An 18265-nucleotide genomic window follows, 5' to 3' on the forward strand; every position below is an offset into this window, starting at 1 on the left:
CCATTGGTGGAACGAGCCAACCCGGAAGGGTGGATGCTCCCAGCCGGGTGGCGGGAAGATTTTATTGGCGAGCGGTGGAAAGAGGTGAGTAGCGGTCCTGAGGCCTTGTTCTTCGGCGCTGGAGACCCGGGGGTCGGCGCGGGCTCTTTTCGGTCTGCGGAGCGAGGTTCTGGGATAAATCCTGTATTAAAGTGCACTCCTTTGCACTTTACCTTTTCTATCTGAGGGCGAGGCTGTTTATCGCGCATCACTTCTTTCACCAACACTTTGGGAAGAAACGAGGGCGTCACTCACTGCTCTGTTGTCTTGAAGCTCTGACTTTTCGGGGCGTGTTCGCCCGCCGTTCGGTCTCTTTTGATCTCTCCAGTCTTTTCTGGAGCCACCAAAGCCTGTTTATTAGCAGCCGCCATTTATTGGAAAATACCACTGGGGATATTTCTTCCATCCTTCGCTTCACGGTAGCGTAATGGAGAGTATTATTAAGTTATTGCAGGTGGCAGGGAGAGGAGGGATTTGGGACTGATTTAGCTCAGTGGCATTTGCTCCAACATGAATAACGGGCTGTCACTCTCCTGTAAATGCCTCCGTTATACTTCTGAGTGACAGACCAGAAATAGCTCAATTTCATAATACATTTTATGTTGAAGTATCTATTACATTACATTTAGGGAAGGAGCATTATTTTAACCTCATAATCAAGGAGTCATTTAAAATAATGGGGGAAGTTTTGATACAGAATATATTCTTTCATAAGGGTAGATGACTGCTACTTTCAGTCTCAGTAAACTTGAGCCTGTAGTATGTGCAGGGAACTTTGCTAGGCTATATAGGAAGAGGCTCAACCTTTGCCCTTTTGGAGGACCATACAGTCTATGGTAGGAATACATGTATTACATTTTCACGAGATGGTGCAGAGATGTTTATGTAAATAAAGGATTAGAAGTCCTTGGTTAATTCCTCTACTGAACCGTATTTTCATGGCCATACTCGTTAGCAAGGGAAAAAAAGACTCAGCCTATCTTTCCCACCTGGTGGTGGCTTCAGAATTCTATGTAAGAAGGGCATAAGGTCAGTATTCTGAGTAAGGGTAGGGTGGTGCTCGAGTTACCTTTGGAGAGCATTTTAACTTAGTTTTAGAAAATGTTGAATGTCCATATTAGAGAATTGGGGGAAGTGTATATAAGATTATGAGGAGTTTAAAGTTCCTACTGTCAAGCCTCATCTTTCAATTGCCCATATACATGTTAAAGTTTTAGTCATTCATAGGTACAATGGAGTTCCTTAATACAGCCCATGTTTTTCCCACCCATCCCCAATCTTCCCCTGTGCTCGTCTTCTGAAACATAACCCTTATATAAAATTATAATATCTCTTTTGACTTTGAAGTTAAGTTGTTAATTATTTAAAGCAAGTACTCAACAGAATGTTAGATGATTAATGTTATTATTTCTGGTGATGTATTTTGCTTCATCTGGGACATTTTAATCAATCCAACTTCTTATTTATAATATTGGTTCTATCGCTGGGCATGGTGGCTGAAGGCCTGTAATCCCAGCACTCTGGGAGGCCAAGGTGGGTGGATTGCCTGAGCTCACAGGTTGGATACCAGCCCGAGCAAGAGTGAGACCCCATCTCTAGAAATAGCTGGGTGTTGTGGTGGGCTCCTATAGTCTCAGCTACTAGGGAGGCTGAGGCAAGAGAATCGCTTGAGCCCAAGAGCTGGAGGTTGCTGTGAGCTGTGATGCCACAGCACTCTACCAAAGGGTGACAAAGTGAAACTCTGTCTCAAAAAAAAAAGAAGAAGAAGAAGATGGATTCTGTCATCTCAGTTTTATGGGTAGGGAAAGAGGCTTAGAGGAACAGGGTGCGTAACTTTGCTAATTTAACCATTTATTCATGTAGTTTAATCTTTGCTCTTCCTTGCTACATCACTGTATTTGTTGGATGTTTACTAAATGTTATTGATATTGTAGCTGTCCTATATATGTTTATGTGACTTTGGATACTTCTCTGAAGTCTAGACACTTTTCTGTAAAAATAAGCATAGGAAGAGCCTCGTAGTCCTTATTAGAAAAGTCACTACAATATATAATTTACTTTCATTTTTCATGCTTAGTAATGATAGGCTTTCATTGATTGAACATTATCAATAGTAGTGTTTAAAAAAATTGTTGCCATCATTTTTTTATTTCTAGAACGAAATTTGGATCTCCAGTTTGATTTCAGAATGGCATCCATTTCAGGTTAGTGGAAATGATTACATTTTGTTATTCATTCTGTATTTCTAATTGTGTGGTCTTTGAAGAAAGTGTTTGGTTGAAAAATTATTATTATAGAAATTATATTTTTCAGCTTTTATAAAAAAAAAACTAGTTACCAAAGTACAGTCTATCAGCTTTTTATATTGTGGTAAAATATAGCAAGCGAAATTTGTCATGTTAACTATTAAGGGAGCAAATCAGTGACATTAAATGCATTCACACTATTGTGCAACCATCACTGCATCTCAGAATTTTTTCATCTTTCGATACTAGAATTCTATATCCATTAATTCACAGCTCTCTATTACTTGCTTTCTTCCAACCCCTGATAGCCCTTATTCTACTTTCTGTTTCTATGTATTGATGAATTTGATTATTTTATGTACCTCATATGAGTGGAATCAAACAATATGTGTCCTTTTGTGTCTGGCTTATTTCCTGTAGCATGATGTCTTCACAGTTTATCCATTTTGTAACATATATCAGAACCTCAATCTTTTTTAAGGCAAATAATATATTACATTGTATGTCTGTATCACATTTTGTTTATCCATTTGTCTACTGATGGACATTTGGATATTTTTTCAATGTTTGACTGTTGTGAATAGTGCTGCTATGATATGTTGTGTGAATTGTCTGTTTTAGTCCCTGCTTTCGATTCTTGTGGTTATAAATCTAGCAATGAAATTCCTGGATTGTATATTATTCTGTGATCAATTTTTTTGAGGAACTGCCAAACTTTTCCATGGTGGCTGCACCATTTCCTACCACCAATACACGGGAGTTTTAAAGAATGATGTGTATTTGACAGAAGAACCTAAGAAAGTACAAAGAAGAAAATACAGATCACTTTTAATTCCACTATGGTTAATATTGTTAATATTTAGATTTATTTTTCAACAAAATTTTTAACATTATATATATATTGTTTTTGTAATGTGATTTTTAAAAACATAATGTAAATGATGTAAATATAGAATATATATTGTTAAATAAGATGTTTTGAATTGACATTAGATATTTATTTAATCTTTTAGTGTTGAACTTTTAGGCTATTTCCATTTTTAAAATACAAATAATGCTGCATTGAACATCTTTGAATCTAAATCTTTGTGCGCTTCTCTGATTAAATCCTCAACGTCAATTCCTAGAAGTAGAGGAATGCTTCTTTTTTCATGCTTCTTTTTTAAAGCATGAAATAGGAAAACACCCATTACTCTACCTTCCTAGGCAACCACTCTTAGCATTTTTATATATTTCCATCCATTATATGTTTCTATAAACTTGATCATATTGTACTCTGCTTATGAATGAGATCTTGCTATCTGTTTGAGTAAGGAACTTATACTATATCGTTTTTTGTAGGGTATAGTGGATATGGCCTTTGCTATATACTACTTCTAGTGGGGTAACAAGATTGAATTCTTTTCAGACTTGGAAGAAATGTTTTCCTTAAAGATGGAATATTTTCTCCCCCACGACATCACAGTTTATTTAAATACAAATATGTGTACATGTCCACCTTTCAAATCTCACATAGAGTTCACTGTGAGCAAACCTAACCCAGAATCATGTAAGGAAGGGAATTCTGGCAATTGGTATGATAAAAAGTCACCACAACATCCTACTTAAAGTCGTAACCAGATTTCATCCCACAAAGAGGCATTAAACCTATATATAGATATATTATCATACTGCTTCTTGTTTGAGATATAATAAACTACACTCTTGATTCAGAATCAGACATTTCGTATTTAATGACCTAAAGTCAAGTACCAGAGACATATTTAAATATTTTTGAGCTTCCATTGATGTGGTGTCAAAAAGAATCTTACTTTGACTTTAACACTTGGATTGAATAGAATTTGAATCGAGGTTTCTCTCTAAATCATTTACAGTGGAGTTATAATGCCAGTTCCAGTAGTAGACTTTATTTCTCTTGCATCATCTTGTTTATAATTACCAACTCATTATGTTATCATATGAGTCCAAATACGAATGTTTCATGAGGTAACAGCTAAGTAATCAGGGAATTAACTTCCTTTTGCTTCAGAGTCTGGTCACTTTACCTAAATGATTAGAAGATTGTTGGACCACTTCTCTGCAACATAGTGAAAATGATAATAACGGTCATTTATTAAAGGTGTACCAGGTACTGTGTCAGGAACTTTCAACATGTTATCTCACTAATTCCTAAAAACAATACTATGAAGGTTAGGCACTATCTGCATTTTATAGATGGGGAAGTTGAGGTGCAGGTCAGTGTCTTGCTCAAGATAACTCAGCAGGTAAGAGGGGAACATGAGATTTAACCCAGGTCTGTGTGACTACAAAACATTTGCTCTTAGCCACGCTGCTGTACTATTTTAAGTTTGTTTGTAATTTAGATGGTGAAGGACATTCAAAAACATCAATTGGGAAACATAAAATTATAATTAACTCTGGTCTTTGTATCTTCCCCCTAAACCCAAAGCTCTCACTGAGGAACTGGATTCCATAAACAATGAGCTACATGCAGTAGAAATTCAAATTCAAGAACTTCTGGAAAGGCAACAAGATCTTATTCAGAAAAAAACAGTCCTGACAAAGAAAATAAAGCAGGGTTTAGAAGAGGATTCTGATGCTGGGGCAAGCAACGAATGTGATTCTTCACCTGCTGCTTGGAATAAAGAAGGTTCACTCTTTTTCTTTTCTTTGCTAGTTTTGTTTTTTGTTTTTGTTTTTTGAAACTGTAATTAAATGACTCCTAGGTTAATGCTTTCTCCAGTGGGCTTAGAGGTAAAACTGGCTCTTCCTTCAGTGGAATGGGAAACTTGCAGGCAGACCATTCTTCCCTCATGTTCTGTGCGTTGTCTTTTTAAGTTTTTTTTATTCAAACTTTTTTCCACATGGTTCTAGCAATATTGATCCATGCTTGGGAAATAGATATTTACTTTAATGATTTGCCCATGCATCATTATACTGCTTCTTAGTTGAGATACAATAAACTACATTCTTGATTCAAAATCAGACATTTCACATTTAATGACCTAATAGAAAGTACCAAGGACATATTTAAAATTTTTTGAGCTTCCATTGATGTGGTGTCAAAAAGAATCTTACTTTGATTTTCAGTAAGTTTTAACTTAAAACAATACAAAAATAAAACAAGAAAAACAATTGTTCAAACTCCTGTCCAAAGTCTTGTTCACTGTCCTGCCCCAGGGAACAAACCTTTCGCGATTCAGATCGTGCCAAGCATCACGCTTATCATTAATCATAACAGAAGGAAAGGTATTGCTTCCGTGGACATTGTTTTCCAGTGATACACTTTTAAACAAGATATTTACACCGAAAATTCCAGATTTTAACTTTGTTCATGCTGTTTTATTTTTTGTATGTTATCGTGAATTCCCTGGTCAACATTTTCAAACCATTTTTCAGATACCTGATCAAACACCTTCCTCTTCTCTGTGGGTTAATTCTCAACTGGCAAATGTTTACATTTTTTTTTTTCTGATGTACTGTTTCTTACAGTGTATCATTTAATTTGTTTTTGTGTTGCTTACTTTAGTGAGTTAAAATGATCTCACCATTATTATGCATTCAGTAAGCATTTTAATTCTTTTCCATGCTTATCTGATTCTTGCCTATTATAAAAGCAGCTATTCAAGTTTGTGTCTTGTAATCCTGATGGTTGTAGTATTTTTTAGCTTCTTTTTCTTTTCCTAGATTTTCCATGGTCTGGTAAAGTGACAGATGTTCTGCAAAATGTTTTTAAGCTGCAGAAGTTCAGACCACTTCAACTTGAAACTATTAATGTCACAATGGCTGGAAAGGAGGTGTTTCTTGTTATGCCTACAGGTGGTGGAAAGAGCTTATGCTACCAGTTACCAGCTTTATGTTCAGATGGTATGTATTCACAAAAATTAATTTTAAGTTGCAGAAGTGATTTCTCATAATGTATTTTTAATTCTTTAAAAAATTCTATCTAAGCATACATATATAAAAATCAAGTACATTTTTGTTTTATGTATTCTTCTTTAATAAGTAAGCCATTTAAAGTTTCATTTAGGGGGAATTTTGAAGACTTCTGAGTAAAACTTTTACCTGGTTCCTGAAAGATAACTAAAAAACCTATTGCAGTGAACATTCAAAACTCTCTTTTCTAGCTTTTTGAAAATACACAGTAAATTTTTGTTAACCATATTCATCCTGCAGAACATTTGAACTAAAAATAAAAGGGGGAGAAAACTCCAAAAATGTTGTTGGAGAAAAAGCACTGGAAAAGGAATCAATAGACCTGAATTCTAGTCCCAGATCTTTATTAAGTGTTTGTCATGATGCTAGAACTGGGAGATACAGTGGTGAGAAAAATGGGCATAGTCCTAGTTTTCACAGACCTCATGCCGTAGAATATTGATTTCTCAAACTTTAATGTGCACAAGTATCACCCTGGGATTTGATTAGCATGCTTATTCTGATTCAGTGTGAGACCCAAGATCTTGCATTTCTAAAAAGTGGTACTGATGATGCTGGTTGGAGAGTAGCAAGCGTATTAGAGCAGGGGTCAGGTAGAGTGCAGTGGTTCATCACAGCTCACTGCGACCTCTAACTTCTAGGCTCAAGTGATCTTCCTGGCTCTGCCTCCTGAGTAGCTGGGACTACAGGTATTCATAACCAGGCCCAGCTAATTTTTCTGTTGTTTGTAGAGATAGGGTTTTGCTGTTGTTCAGACTGGTCAGGAAACTTTTTCTCAAAAGGCCAGGTGGTAAGTAATATAGGCTTGTGGTCCATATGGTTTCTGTGGCGACCACTCAACTCTGCCATTGTAGTATGAAAGCAGTCAAAGACAGTATATAAAGAAGAGGGCGTGACTGTGTTCCTTACAGAGTTAAGCAGGCAGCCAGTGCTTGGTTTGTTGACTTTTGATCAAGAGAAAACAGGTAACTGCAAGTAAGTGTAACAAGGGTTTTGCAATAAAGGTTTTAATAGGGAATTAAGTCAGTGTGAGATTTCTTACAGGGGCTGTCAGGGAAGGCTGTCCTAGGGAAGTGACAGTTGAGCTAAAAGCTACAGGATATGTAGGCAAAAGGGATAAGGAAGAAGAGTGTCATGCAGGGGAGCAGCATGTGTGAGATCCATGAGCAAGAGAACATACTTGACATGGTCCATTCTGTAATCTGTGGCAGTAGATGGTGGAAAGGAGTAGGGCGCCGGTCCCATATACCAGAGGTGGTGGGTTCAAACCCAGCCCCGGCCAAAAAAAAAATAAATAAATAAGATCCTTTGCCCTGAAACTGATGTTCAATTTGAAGTGTTAGCTATCTATTAAAAAACAGAAATAAGAAAAGTTTCATAAAAAAAAAAAAAGAAAGAGTCTTATTTTAAAAACTTTTTCTTAGGTTAATGGGGAAACATTGAAGGGTTTTATGTAGACTTGCTATTTTGTGGGTTGGAAAGTAATCCCAGCAGTTGGAGGAATTGGAGAAATACTTAGAAGATTGTTTCAATGGGATTTGGTATTGATTGGATGGGGATGGGAGCGTGGGCAAGGGAGAAAGAAGAGTCAAGAATGATGCCCAAACTGTAGGCTTGGACAAATGATGAGATTGTTCTCTGAAATAAGGTATACTGGAGGATGAATTTATGTGGGAAGGGAGAGAAAGGGAGCTGATGAATTCAGTTTGGGACATGTTGAAGTTACACTGCCAGTAGGACACCCAGAGGCTGCTCATGTGGGGATGGCATTGAAACCATGAGAGTGAATTTTATCCTTCAGAGCAGCATAAAGAGAGAAGGCGGCCTAAATCAGAAACTATAATACCAAGAGTTTAGCGATAAAAGGACTTGCAGAGAAGGCCAAGAAGGAATAGCAGTGCGTAGGAGGATATTCAGGAGAGAATAGGAGCCTAGGGAAGGGCATGTTTGAAGGAGGGAGTGGATAATAGTGATGTCTGTTGGTGAAAGTTCAAATAAAATAAGGATTTAAAAGTTTCATTGGGTTTAGTGACAGGGACTCATGTTTCATTTTGGCAAGAGTGATGTCATGAAATGGTTGGGTAGAAACCAAATGGTTGGAAGTGGGTAGGAGTTGAGGAAGTGGAACTGGTGAGTGTGGAGTGCTCTGTGGAAAAGAATGGGCTATGAAGGAAAGAAGACAGGGAGGGCATAAATTAGGTGTTGTCTTAGTCTGTTTGTGTTGCTGTGACAAAATGTACTGGATAATTTATAAACAACAGACGTTTGTTGCTAACAGTTTTGGAAGCTGGGAAGTCCAAGATCAAGTTGCCAGCAGATTTGCTTTCTAGAAAGGGTCTATTCCTGGTGAGTGCCTTGCCTTCTTTTTGCAACTCCTCATGGTAGAGAGGGACAAGGGCGTGCCCTTCATCCTCTTTTATAAGGGCACTGACCCCATCATGACTTAATCACTTCCCAGACACTCTCACATTGGGTATTAGGCTCCAACATTTAAATGTCTAGACAACACCCACATTCCTACCATAGCTGGTATCTAGGGTTTTTTTTAAAGGTAAGAGAGACATGATCATGTTTAAATGTAATGAGTAGGTGCCAGTGATGAGAAGGAAGGTGAAAATACAGGAGAGAGAATAATTGAGAGGGCAAAAACCCTGATAAGATCTTAATTTGAGGATATTTTAAAAAATTTCTCCCTCTCTGCCAGAGGTTATTGTAAGAAACTACAGAAACTTAAAGCCATACATTTTAACAGTGTAATAGAATCTACTCTCATAGTTGTAAAGAATTTCAGTTAGAAGTAAGAGGAGCGCATACTGCTAGTACTTTATTCAGCCTGGTAAAAACAAAAAAAGGGAAGGAATACTCATGCAACTATCATTCTTAATTATACAGGTTGCTGTGTCTTCTTTGAAAAGCTTTGGCATAATTTTTTTCCCTGATGTAATTGTTCGGTATTTGACCTGATTCGTAGTTTCAATATTTTACTGAGTTTACCAGTACCGATTATTAAAAATGATAGAAAATTAAACATTTCAAAATGCTAAAAATCTGTCTCTATTTCTGTAGGACTGAATAAGAGTTAGAGATTTCTGTTGAGACTTGTGTTTGCTTACTGGCATGTACTTCTCCCGCTCAGTCATTTGTTTATATCTGTCTCCCTTATTAATGAGGGTAAGAAAGAGTGGTATACTGCTGAAGCTGCATTAGAAATTAGTCTGAATTGACAAGTGGTGTCCACTGGTTACAGGAATGCTCACAGCTTGTTCTGGTGGTGGTGTAAAGTTTAAAGTCAATTTTCTTCTTTTCTTTTTTAGGTTTTACACTCGTCATTTGCCCATTGATCTCTCTTATGGAAGACCAATTAATGGTTTTAAAACAATTGGAAATTTCAGCTACCATGTTAAATGCTTCTAGTTCTAAGGTATGCTTCTGATGCTTTTTTTTTTTTGTAATTTTTAAATTTAAACTCTTCACTGAAGTAGGAGCCTTAGCTGCGGTTGAATTGCTTATGAAGTTATAAACCATTAACTGTGTTTATAACAGGAATTGCAAACTACTAGATTACTGATGGGGTAGTTCTGGCCCACTGCCTATGTTTTATATGTCCTATGAGCTAAGAATGGTTTTTATATTTTTAAATGGTTAAAAGAAAAAAAAATAATTTTTTGTAAAATGTGAAAATTGTTTGAAATTCAAATTTTAGTGCTCATAAATAAGGTTTTATTAGAACACAGCCCTGTTCATGTGTTTACATAGTGACAGTGGCTGCTCTTATACTGTAAAAGCAGAGTTGAATAGTTATGATAGAGGCCCTTCTAACCCACAAAAACTAATATTTACTATCTGGAACTTTATAGAAACATTTGTTGACCTGTTTGTGTTATCCATTCTAAAATAGTAAGGAGGAACTTCTAATTATGCAATATATAATTAAATACAAAATTGGATTATTAAGAAGATACCCTATACGTGTAGATTTTCTTCTGTATGGGAATGGATTACCTTACCCTTATCGGTAGAATAAAGCATTTCCCAGCTATTCTTTCATCAAAAGCTTAATATTGAAATCTTTAAAAGTATAAGAAAGGACAAAGAATAATATAAAAACTGCCATGGCCATGCATGTGTTATCTGCCATGTACCCGTTGTCAACACATGGCTAATCTTTTTTCATCTCTATACCCCCAATTTCTCCTACCCACTCTGCTCCTCAGTTTATTTACTTGGAACAAGTCCCAGGTATCATGTTTTAACTGTATATTCTTAAGTGTGTATTTTTAACTTAAAAAAAATAAGGTAAGTACAATGCCATCATCACATCTAAAAAATTTAGTATCAATTCCTCAAATCATCAAATAAAAACATTCCAATTTCTTTGTCATTTTTTAAAAATTATGGTCCAGATTATATTCATGCATTGTATTGTATTTGGTTTTTTATTTCTCATGCAAGTTATTTGTTAAAGAAAACAGGTTAATTGTCCTGTAGCTTCCTACATTCTGGATTTGCCTGATCGCCTCCTGTGATGTTGTCTAACTTGTCCCTTTCAGTTAGACCTGAGGGCTTGATTGTATTTGTACTGTTTTCTTCTTTCTTTTTTTGCCAGGAGTATACTTCTCCGGTATCACTTAGGAGGTATATGACACCTAGTCATCTTTTTGTGAGGTTAAGCTTGATCACTGGATTCGGGTGATGTCTGCCTGATCTGTAATTACCAGCTTTTCATCTAATGGCTTCTGCAGCCTCTGATGATTATTGCCAACCTGAGAGCCAGGAATTCATTAGAGAGCTACAAAACGGTGATATCTAATTCTGTCACTCCTTCTTTATGTATTAGCTAGACTTTTCTACAAAGATTACCTTTTTCCCCATTAGCTTTTTGCAGGGTGAAAATGCTTGTTTTTTTCCCTTTCTTTACCAGTTTTCAGAAAGAGTTGGTTTTCTAGTATTAATAAGTCTTTTGCTCCCCCCCCAAATTTCATTATAAACTTACTAGTTTTTAACATATTTGATGTATTTTACTTATTTTTTATGCTGACATTGCCCTATCTTTGGTCAGTGAGAGCCTCTTGAAGTTGGCTGCTGAATTGTTTCCTTGACCCCATAGTTTTTGACTTCATATTTTCTTTTACATTAAGATAATCCATGTTCAGTTTGTGAACTTTCTGCCCAGACCTGCAATCAGCCATATCTCTAAGAAGCCCAGGTTCCTTTAGTTTTCCCACATATTTTCACTTAATTTTGATCCTGTGTCATTGTTTTATAATTGTTCTCATTCAATAGTATGAATCTGTGGAGAAAAGTGCCTGCTAGTAATGGACTTTTTTGAAACTGTAAAAGAAAGAAATAGTAACAGAAAGTAGCTTAGAAAGTTGCAGATAGTTATAATGTTCATGCCAGGTCACTACTGCTTGGAAAGTTGGAGAAAGAAGAAAAAGAACATCTGGATCCTGGAGTATTTCTAGGAGTTAACAAATTGCTTCTTTTGCTGGAATGAGGAAAGCAGTTTTGACTGTCTATCCCATTCACCATCGTGATTTATACTTTTTTGGTCCTAATTAGGTTAGGTTAGAGAGAAAAAAATGACATATAATGTGCTAAATAGCATATAGAATTATATAAGAGCACTGAGAACCTCATAACTTACCACGTAAGATTTATTTGTATTATGTATGTAAGTATATATATATTAGAAAACTTTCATTTAGTGAATACTTTATAAAATTCCATGAATATAAGTAGATTTGATAGCATTATTAAAATACGTAATCAAGAATAAATTGTGTTCCCAGATATATAAAGTGATTAAATATAATGTTAAAATTAATAAAACCAACCTTTATAACCATAGCTATTGCATTTAGCTCACATTTTAGAATTTATTATGAACAATTGGGAATTAAGCCTTTGTAGAATAAATGCTCTTTATTTATTTTTAATTTTTTATTAAATCATAATTGTATACATTTATGGGGTACAATGTGATGATTTGATATACAATGTGGAATGTTTATGTCAAACTGATTAGCATAACCATCACCTCACTTACTTGTTTTTTGTGGTAAGGCGTTTGTAATGTACCCTTGCGTTGTGCACATTAGGTGAGATCCCACTAAATGCCCTCCCTCTTCCCACCACACGTCCTCCGCACTTCCCTCTTCCCTCCTCTTGATGGACTATATTTGTGATTTTTCATTCATATGGATGTGTATGTGATTATATATTGGTTTCATAACAATATTGAGTACATTGGATACTTTTTTTCCATTCTTGAGATACTTTACTGAGAAGAATATGGTCCAACTCCATCTGGGTAAACATAAAAGCTGTAAAGTTTCCATCTTTTTATGGCTGCATTGTATTCCATGGTATGCCTATACCACAATTTGTTAATCCATTCATGGGTTGATGGAGACTTGGGCTGCTTTCATGACTTGGCAGTTATGAATGCTCGTTATTATGGTATCTTTTCATGTTCGCTTTTTGCTAAGTGAGATTGTTTTATTGCCAACAATTTCAATGTTAGTAAATCCCTATAACACCTGCCATGAAGTTTCATACTGAGACATAGTTTCAGTTTCTGCTTCTAGAAGGGCCCAAAGCTGTTGCTTTTGAATCAGGAAAGTCTTCGTTTACCACTTAGTTCTGCAGTCTTGGCAGTCTGCTAGCCAAGTTCCACACTCACTGTGTCTACTTTGCTTTGTAATAGGAGCATGTGAAGTGGGTTCATGCTGAAATGTTAAATAAAAACTCCAAATTAAAGCTAATTTATGTGACTCCAGAGAAAATTGCAAAAAGCAAGATGTTTATGTCAAGACTGGAGAAAGCCTATGAGGCAAAGAGATTTACTCGAATTGCTGTAGATGAAGTTCACTGCTGCAGTCAGTGGGGCCACGACTTCAGACCTGGTATGTATGTTTTATCCAGAAAACTCCTTGGTATTAGGGACCATGTGTTGTTATGTTTTGTTTCAAAGCCTGTCAAATTTAGCAATTGGGAGTTGTTGTAAGGAACCATGTTTTTAACTCTGCTTGACATGATGGAAGTCTCCGCTTCCATTTTGACTCCTGGCTTTCCTTTACTCTCTCCAAGATGCTTGGGACCAGTGTGTTCCCAATTTTGTTTTTTTCAGATTTGTAATGATCAACTCTTATTCCTCATGTTCTCTGGCCTTACTATGAAGGAGGGAGTCCTGTTCCCACACAGTGGCAACTATTTTCCCTACCTAGATTCTGTGCCAGTGCCACACACTTTCGTTGTATTTGCCCTGGATGGCATGGCCATCTGACCCATCTGCTTTAAACACTGCGTAGACCAAGACTCTGGATCCATCCAGACTTCTGCTTTCCCCATTCCTGCTGTTTGGCTACTAAACATTGTCAGAAAAAAAGCATAACTAGTTTTATTTCCATCTTAGTTCAGTTTTTATCACGCTCGGCTGTCCTTTTACTTGTTCCCATTTCAGCTTTGTACATCTCTTCCAACAAATCTTTCCTGTCCTTAGCTTCCTCTTCATTCCCTAACTCATACTTAGCAGATCCTTCCCGGAAAATGGATGCCATTAAATGTGAATACTCCCCTCTCAGACATGAGTAACCTTTTTTTGTTTTCTTTTCTCAAGGCAAAAAAAGACCTAACTTTATAAAGCATGACCACTCCCACTTCATCCTTTGCTGCCTTAATATCTCGCTTTGCCACGTTCTCCCTCCTTTACCTTATGTCTCTTTTATTCCCTTCCTGAAAACAGAAACTAAAGCACTTCTGACTTTTTGTACCTTTTAATGGTATTGCCCTATTTCTGTTCTTCCCTTCTCCCTCAGACTTCTCAACTCACCACCTCCACTTCTCACCTTCATGCCTTTCTGAGCTCATCGAATTGTGTTTCTGCCTCCAGTGTCCTGAGACAGGTCACCAGTGACCCACCCCACTGTGGCCTAATCCAGTGGTGGTGTCATCTCATTCTTCTTTTCACTTACCTTTAGTGGCGTTCCATTTGTCTACCCCTCAGTGCCTGCCACAGTCTCCTGCCTCAGTTTCTGCAGTGAAACACTCTTGAACGTCTCCCCTTCCATTCTGATCTCCTTCACAGTCTCCTGCCTCGGTTTCTGCAGTGTAACACTCTTGAACGTCTCCCCTTCCATTCTGATCTCCTTCACAGTCTCCTGCCTCGGTTTCTGCAGTGTAACACTCTTGAACGTCTCCCCTTCCATTCTGATCTCCTTCACAGTCTCCTGCCTCGGTTACTGCAGTGAAACACTCTTGAACGTCTCCCCTTCCATTCTGATCTCCTTCACAGTCTCCTGCCTCGGTTACTGCAGTGAAACACTCTTGAACGTCTCCCCTTCCATTCTGATCTCCTTCACAGTCTCCTGCCTCGGTTTCTGCAGTGTAACACTCTTGAACGTCTCCCCTTCCATTCTGATCTCCTTCACAGTCTCCTGCCTCGGTTTCTGCAGTGTAACACTCTTGAACGTCTCCCCTTCCATTCTGATCTCCTTCACAGTCTCCTGCCTCGGTTTCTGCAGTGTAACACTCTTGAACGTCTCCCCTTCCATTCTGATCTCCTTCACAGTCTCCTGCCTCGGTTTCTGCAGTGTAACACTCTTGAACGTCTCCCCTTCCATTCTGATCTCCTTCACAGTCTCCTGCCTCGGTTTCTGCAGTGTAACACTCTTGAACGTCTCCCCTTCCATTCTGATCTCCTTCACAGTCTCCTGCCTCGGTTTCTGCAGTGTAACACTCTTGAACGTCTCCCCTTCCATTCTGATCTCCTTCACAGTCTCCTGCCTCGGTTTCTGCAGTGTAACACTCTTGAACGTCTCCCCTTCCATTCTGATCTCCTTCACAGTCTCCTGCCTCGGTTTCTGCAGTGAAACACTCTTGAACGTCTCCCCTTCCATTCTGATCTCCTTCACAGTCTCCTGCCTCGGTTTCTGCAGTGTAACACTCTTGAACGTCTCCCCTTCCATTCTGATCTCCTTCACAGTCTCCTGCCTCGGTTACTGCAGTGTAACACTCTTGAACGTCTCCCCTTCCATTCTGATCTCCTTCACAGTCTCCTGCCTCGGTTTCTGCAGTGTAACACTCTTGAACGTCTCCCCTTCCATTCTGATCTCCTTCACAGTCTCCTGCCTCGGTTTCTGCAGTGTAACACTCTTGAACGTCTCCCCTTCCATTCTGATCTCCTTCACAGTCTCCTGCCTCGGTTTCTGCAGTGTAACACTCTTGAACGTCTCCCCTTCCATTCTGATCTCCTTCACAGTCTCCTGCCTCGGTTTCTGCAGTGTAACACTCTTGAGCGTCTCCCCTTCCATTCTGATCTCCTCCCCTTCCATTCTGATCTCCTTCACAGTCTCCTGCCTCGGTTTCTGCAGTGTAACACTCTTGAACGTCTCCCCTTCCATTCTGATCTCCTTCACAGTCTCCTGCCTCGGTTTCTGCAGTGTAACACTCTTGAACGTCTCCCCTTCCATTCTGATCTCCTTCACAGTCTCCTGCCTCGGTTTCTGCAGTGTAACACTCTTGAACGTCTCCCCTTCCATTCTGATCTCCTTCACAGTCTCCTGCCTCGGTTTCTGCAGTGTAACACTCTTGAACGTCTCCCCTTCCATTCTGATCTCCTTCACAGTCTCCTGCCTCGGTTTCTGCAGTGTAACACTCTTGAACGTCTCCCCTTCCATTCTGATCTCCTTCACAGTCTCCTGCCTCGGTTTCTGCAGTGTAACACTCTTGAACGTCTCCCCTTCCATTCTGATCTCCTTCACAGTCTCCTGCCTCGGTTACTGCAGTGAAACACTCTTGAACGTCTCCCCTTCCATTCTGATCTCCTTCACAGTCTCCTGCCTCGGTTTCTGCAGTGTAACACTCTTGAACGTCTCCCCTTCCATTCTGATCTCCTTCACAGTCTCCTGCCTCGGTTTCTGCAGTGTAACACTCTTGAACGTCTCCCCTTCCATTCTGATCTCCTTCACAGTCTCCTGCCTCGGTTTCTGCAGTGTAACACTCTTGAACGTCTCCCCTTCCATTCTGATCTCCTTCACAGTCTCCTGCCTCGGTTTCTGCAGTGTAACACTCTTGAACGTCTCCCCTTCCATTCTGATCTCCTTCACAGTCTCCTGCCTCGGTTTCTGCAGTGTAACACTCTTGAACGTCTCCCCTTCCATTCTGATCTCCTTCACAGTCTCCTGCCTCGGTTTCTGCAGTGTAACACTCTTGAACGTCTCCCCTTCCATTCTGATCTCCTTCACAGTCTCCTGCCTCGGTTTCTGCAGTGTAACACTCTTGAACGTCTCCCCTTCCATTCTGATCTCCTTCACAGTCTCCTGCCTCGGTTTCTGCAGTGTAACACTCTTGAACGTCTCCCCTTCCATTCCTATCTCCTTCACAGTCTCCTGCCTCGGTTTCTGCAGTGTAACACTCTTGAACGTCTCCCCTTCCATTCTGATCTCCTTCACAGTCTCCTGCCTCGGTTTCTGCAGTGTAACACTCTTGAACGTCTCCCCTTCCATTCTGATCTCCTTCACAGTCTCCTGCCTCGGTTTCTGCAGTGTAACACTCTTGAACGTCTCCCCTTCCATTCTGATCTCCTTCACAGTCTCCTGCCTCGGTTTCTGCAGTGTAACACTCTTGAACGTCTCCCCTTCCATTCTGATCTCCTTCACAGTCTCCTGCCTCGGTTTCTGCAGTGTAACACTCTTGAACGTCTCCCCTTCCATTCTGATCTCCTTCACAGTCTCCTGCCTCGGTTTCTGCAGTGTAACACTCTTGAACGTCTCCCCTTCCATTCCGATCTCCTTTGCTCTTCTGCCTTTGTCTTCTGCTCAGTGTTTTCTAACATTCTGATCTCAGTTGTTACCTTTTCCTTCTTTTTTTTTTTTTAACATTTTATTTTATTTATTTATTTATTTTTGCAGTTTTGGCTGGGGCCAGGCTTGAACCTGCCACCCCTGGTATATGGGGCCTGCGCCCTACTCCTTGAGCCACAGGCACCTCCCGTTACCTTTTCTTACACTTCTGCAAGGATAGTGAGTTTGGAACCTGAAGACTGAATTCTCTACCTTCAGGATTATTTGGGGCACTGTTTTTATGTTTTGTTTTGTTATTTTTAAATGTGATTGAAATGCCTTAGGCAGGATGTATACTCTCAACTAAGGACTCCACGGTGGCCCCAAAAGCAGCTGATTTATGACTGTTGGCCTGTTTTTTCAAACTGCACAGTGTGATTGATCATTCATTAAGTATTACTAGAACTTGCGTTGTCTCTGTGAATCTGCTGCCAAGCTATGACAAATTATTCCCCTGTCTAATTAACTTCTAGACTTTCAACTTATATTCCTGTTCATTAGAAACTATTAACATAACTCTAACTAAATTTCCCTCTAAAGAACTGTTCTTTTTTCTTCTAGTATACAATCAGGCGTCACTATTTTTCCCATGGCTCTGCTTTATGTCCTGACCAACAACTGTGGATTTTCTTCCCTTCTCTTGCCTTTCTCCTTTTCCCACTCCTAAGCAGTTTTTTCTTCATTTTTCCCTTAGAAAATCTAACACTAACACATTTTCTCAAGTCAGAATTTTAGCAGTTATCTATATCTCTCAGGATCTAGCCAGGTGACAGAAACCATCTGAATTATTTGAACACAGAGAATTTTATATAAAGATTAACTAGGTAATAAATACATAGATAACTGAAAAAGTAAAAATAAAACTGTAAGATTAATCACAGAGTTCAAAACTAGAAACAGCAACTCCCATCTGAAGAAAGGTTTAAACTAATGAGGTGTCGACGCTCAGAGGAGGGGCCTTGGGGAACTGACAGACCTCTGAGGAGGGGTAGCACTCTGGTGCTGGAATCTCCTGGTAGAGGCAGAGGTGGGGCAGGTGATAAAGCTGGTTTTCCAAAGGTTGGGAAAACTGCTAGCCAAATGCAGCTGCTCTGAAGGAGGGACAGTGCTATGCAGGGATGAGATGCCTTGCTCGGGTGACAGTCATGGGAACACAAGCAAGCCTGCAGGAAGCAAACAGGAAGGAGCCTGACCCTTCCT

The 18265-nt window shown here is 39.0% G+C and overlaps 1 protein-coding gene across 2 annotated transcripts in view; it reads left to right on the forward strand.

Moving 5' to 3' along the window:
* Positions 1-59: 59 nt before the first annotated feature.
* RECQL (RecQ like helicase) overlaps positions 60-18265 on the forward strand; it is a 33452-nt gene continuing 15246 nt past the window's right edge. Inside the window, exons 1-6 of one of the 2 annotated variants that reach the window (XM_053555481.1) lie at positions 60-84; positions 2196-2243; positions 4735-4935; positions 5973-6152; positions 9536-9642; positions 12931-13129. In XM_053555481.1, the coding sequence (XP_053411456.1) occupies positions 2228-2243; positions 4735-4935; positions 5973-6152; positions 9536-9642; positions 12931-13129 (703 nt within the window). In that variant the 5' untranslated portion in view covers positions 60-84; positions 2196-2227. The remainder of the gene's footprint in view (positions 85-2195; positions 2244-4734; positions 4936-5972; positions 6153-9535; positions 9643-12930; positions 13130-18265) is intronic. The other variant, XM_053555480.1, reaches the window with a different exon arrangement.

Source organism: Nycticebus coucang, chromosome 12 (genome assembly GCF_027406575.1).
Source record: "Nycticebus coucang isolate mNycCou1 chromosome 12, mNycCou1.pri, whole genome shotgun sequence".
Taxonomy (NCBI): domain Eukaryota; kingdom Metazoa; phylum Chordata; class Mammalia; order Primates; family Lorisidae; genus Nycticebus; species Nycticebus coucang.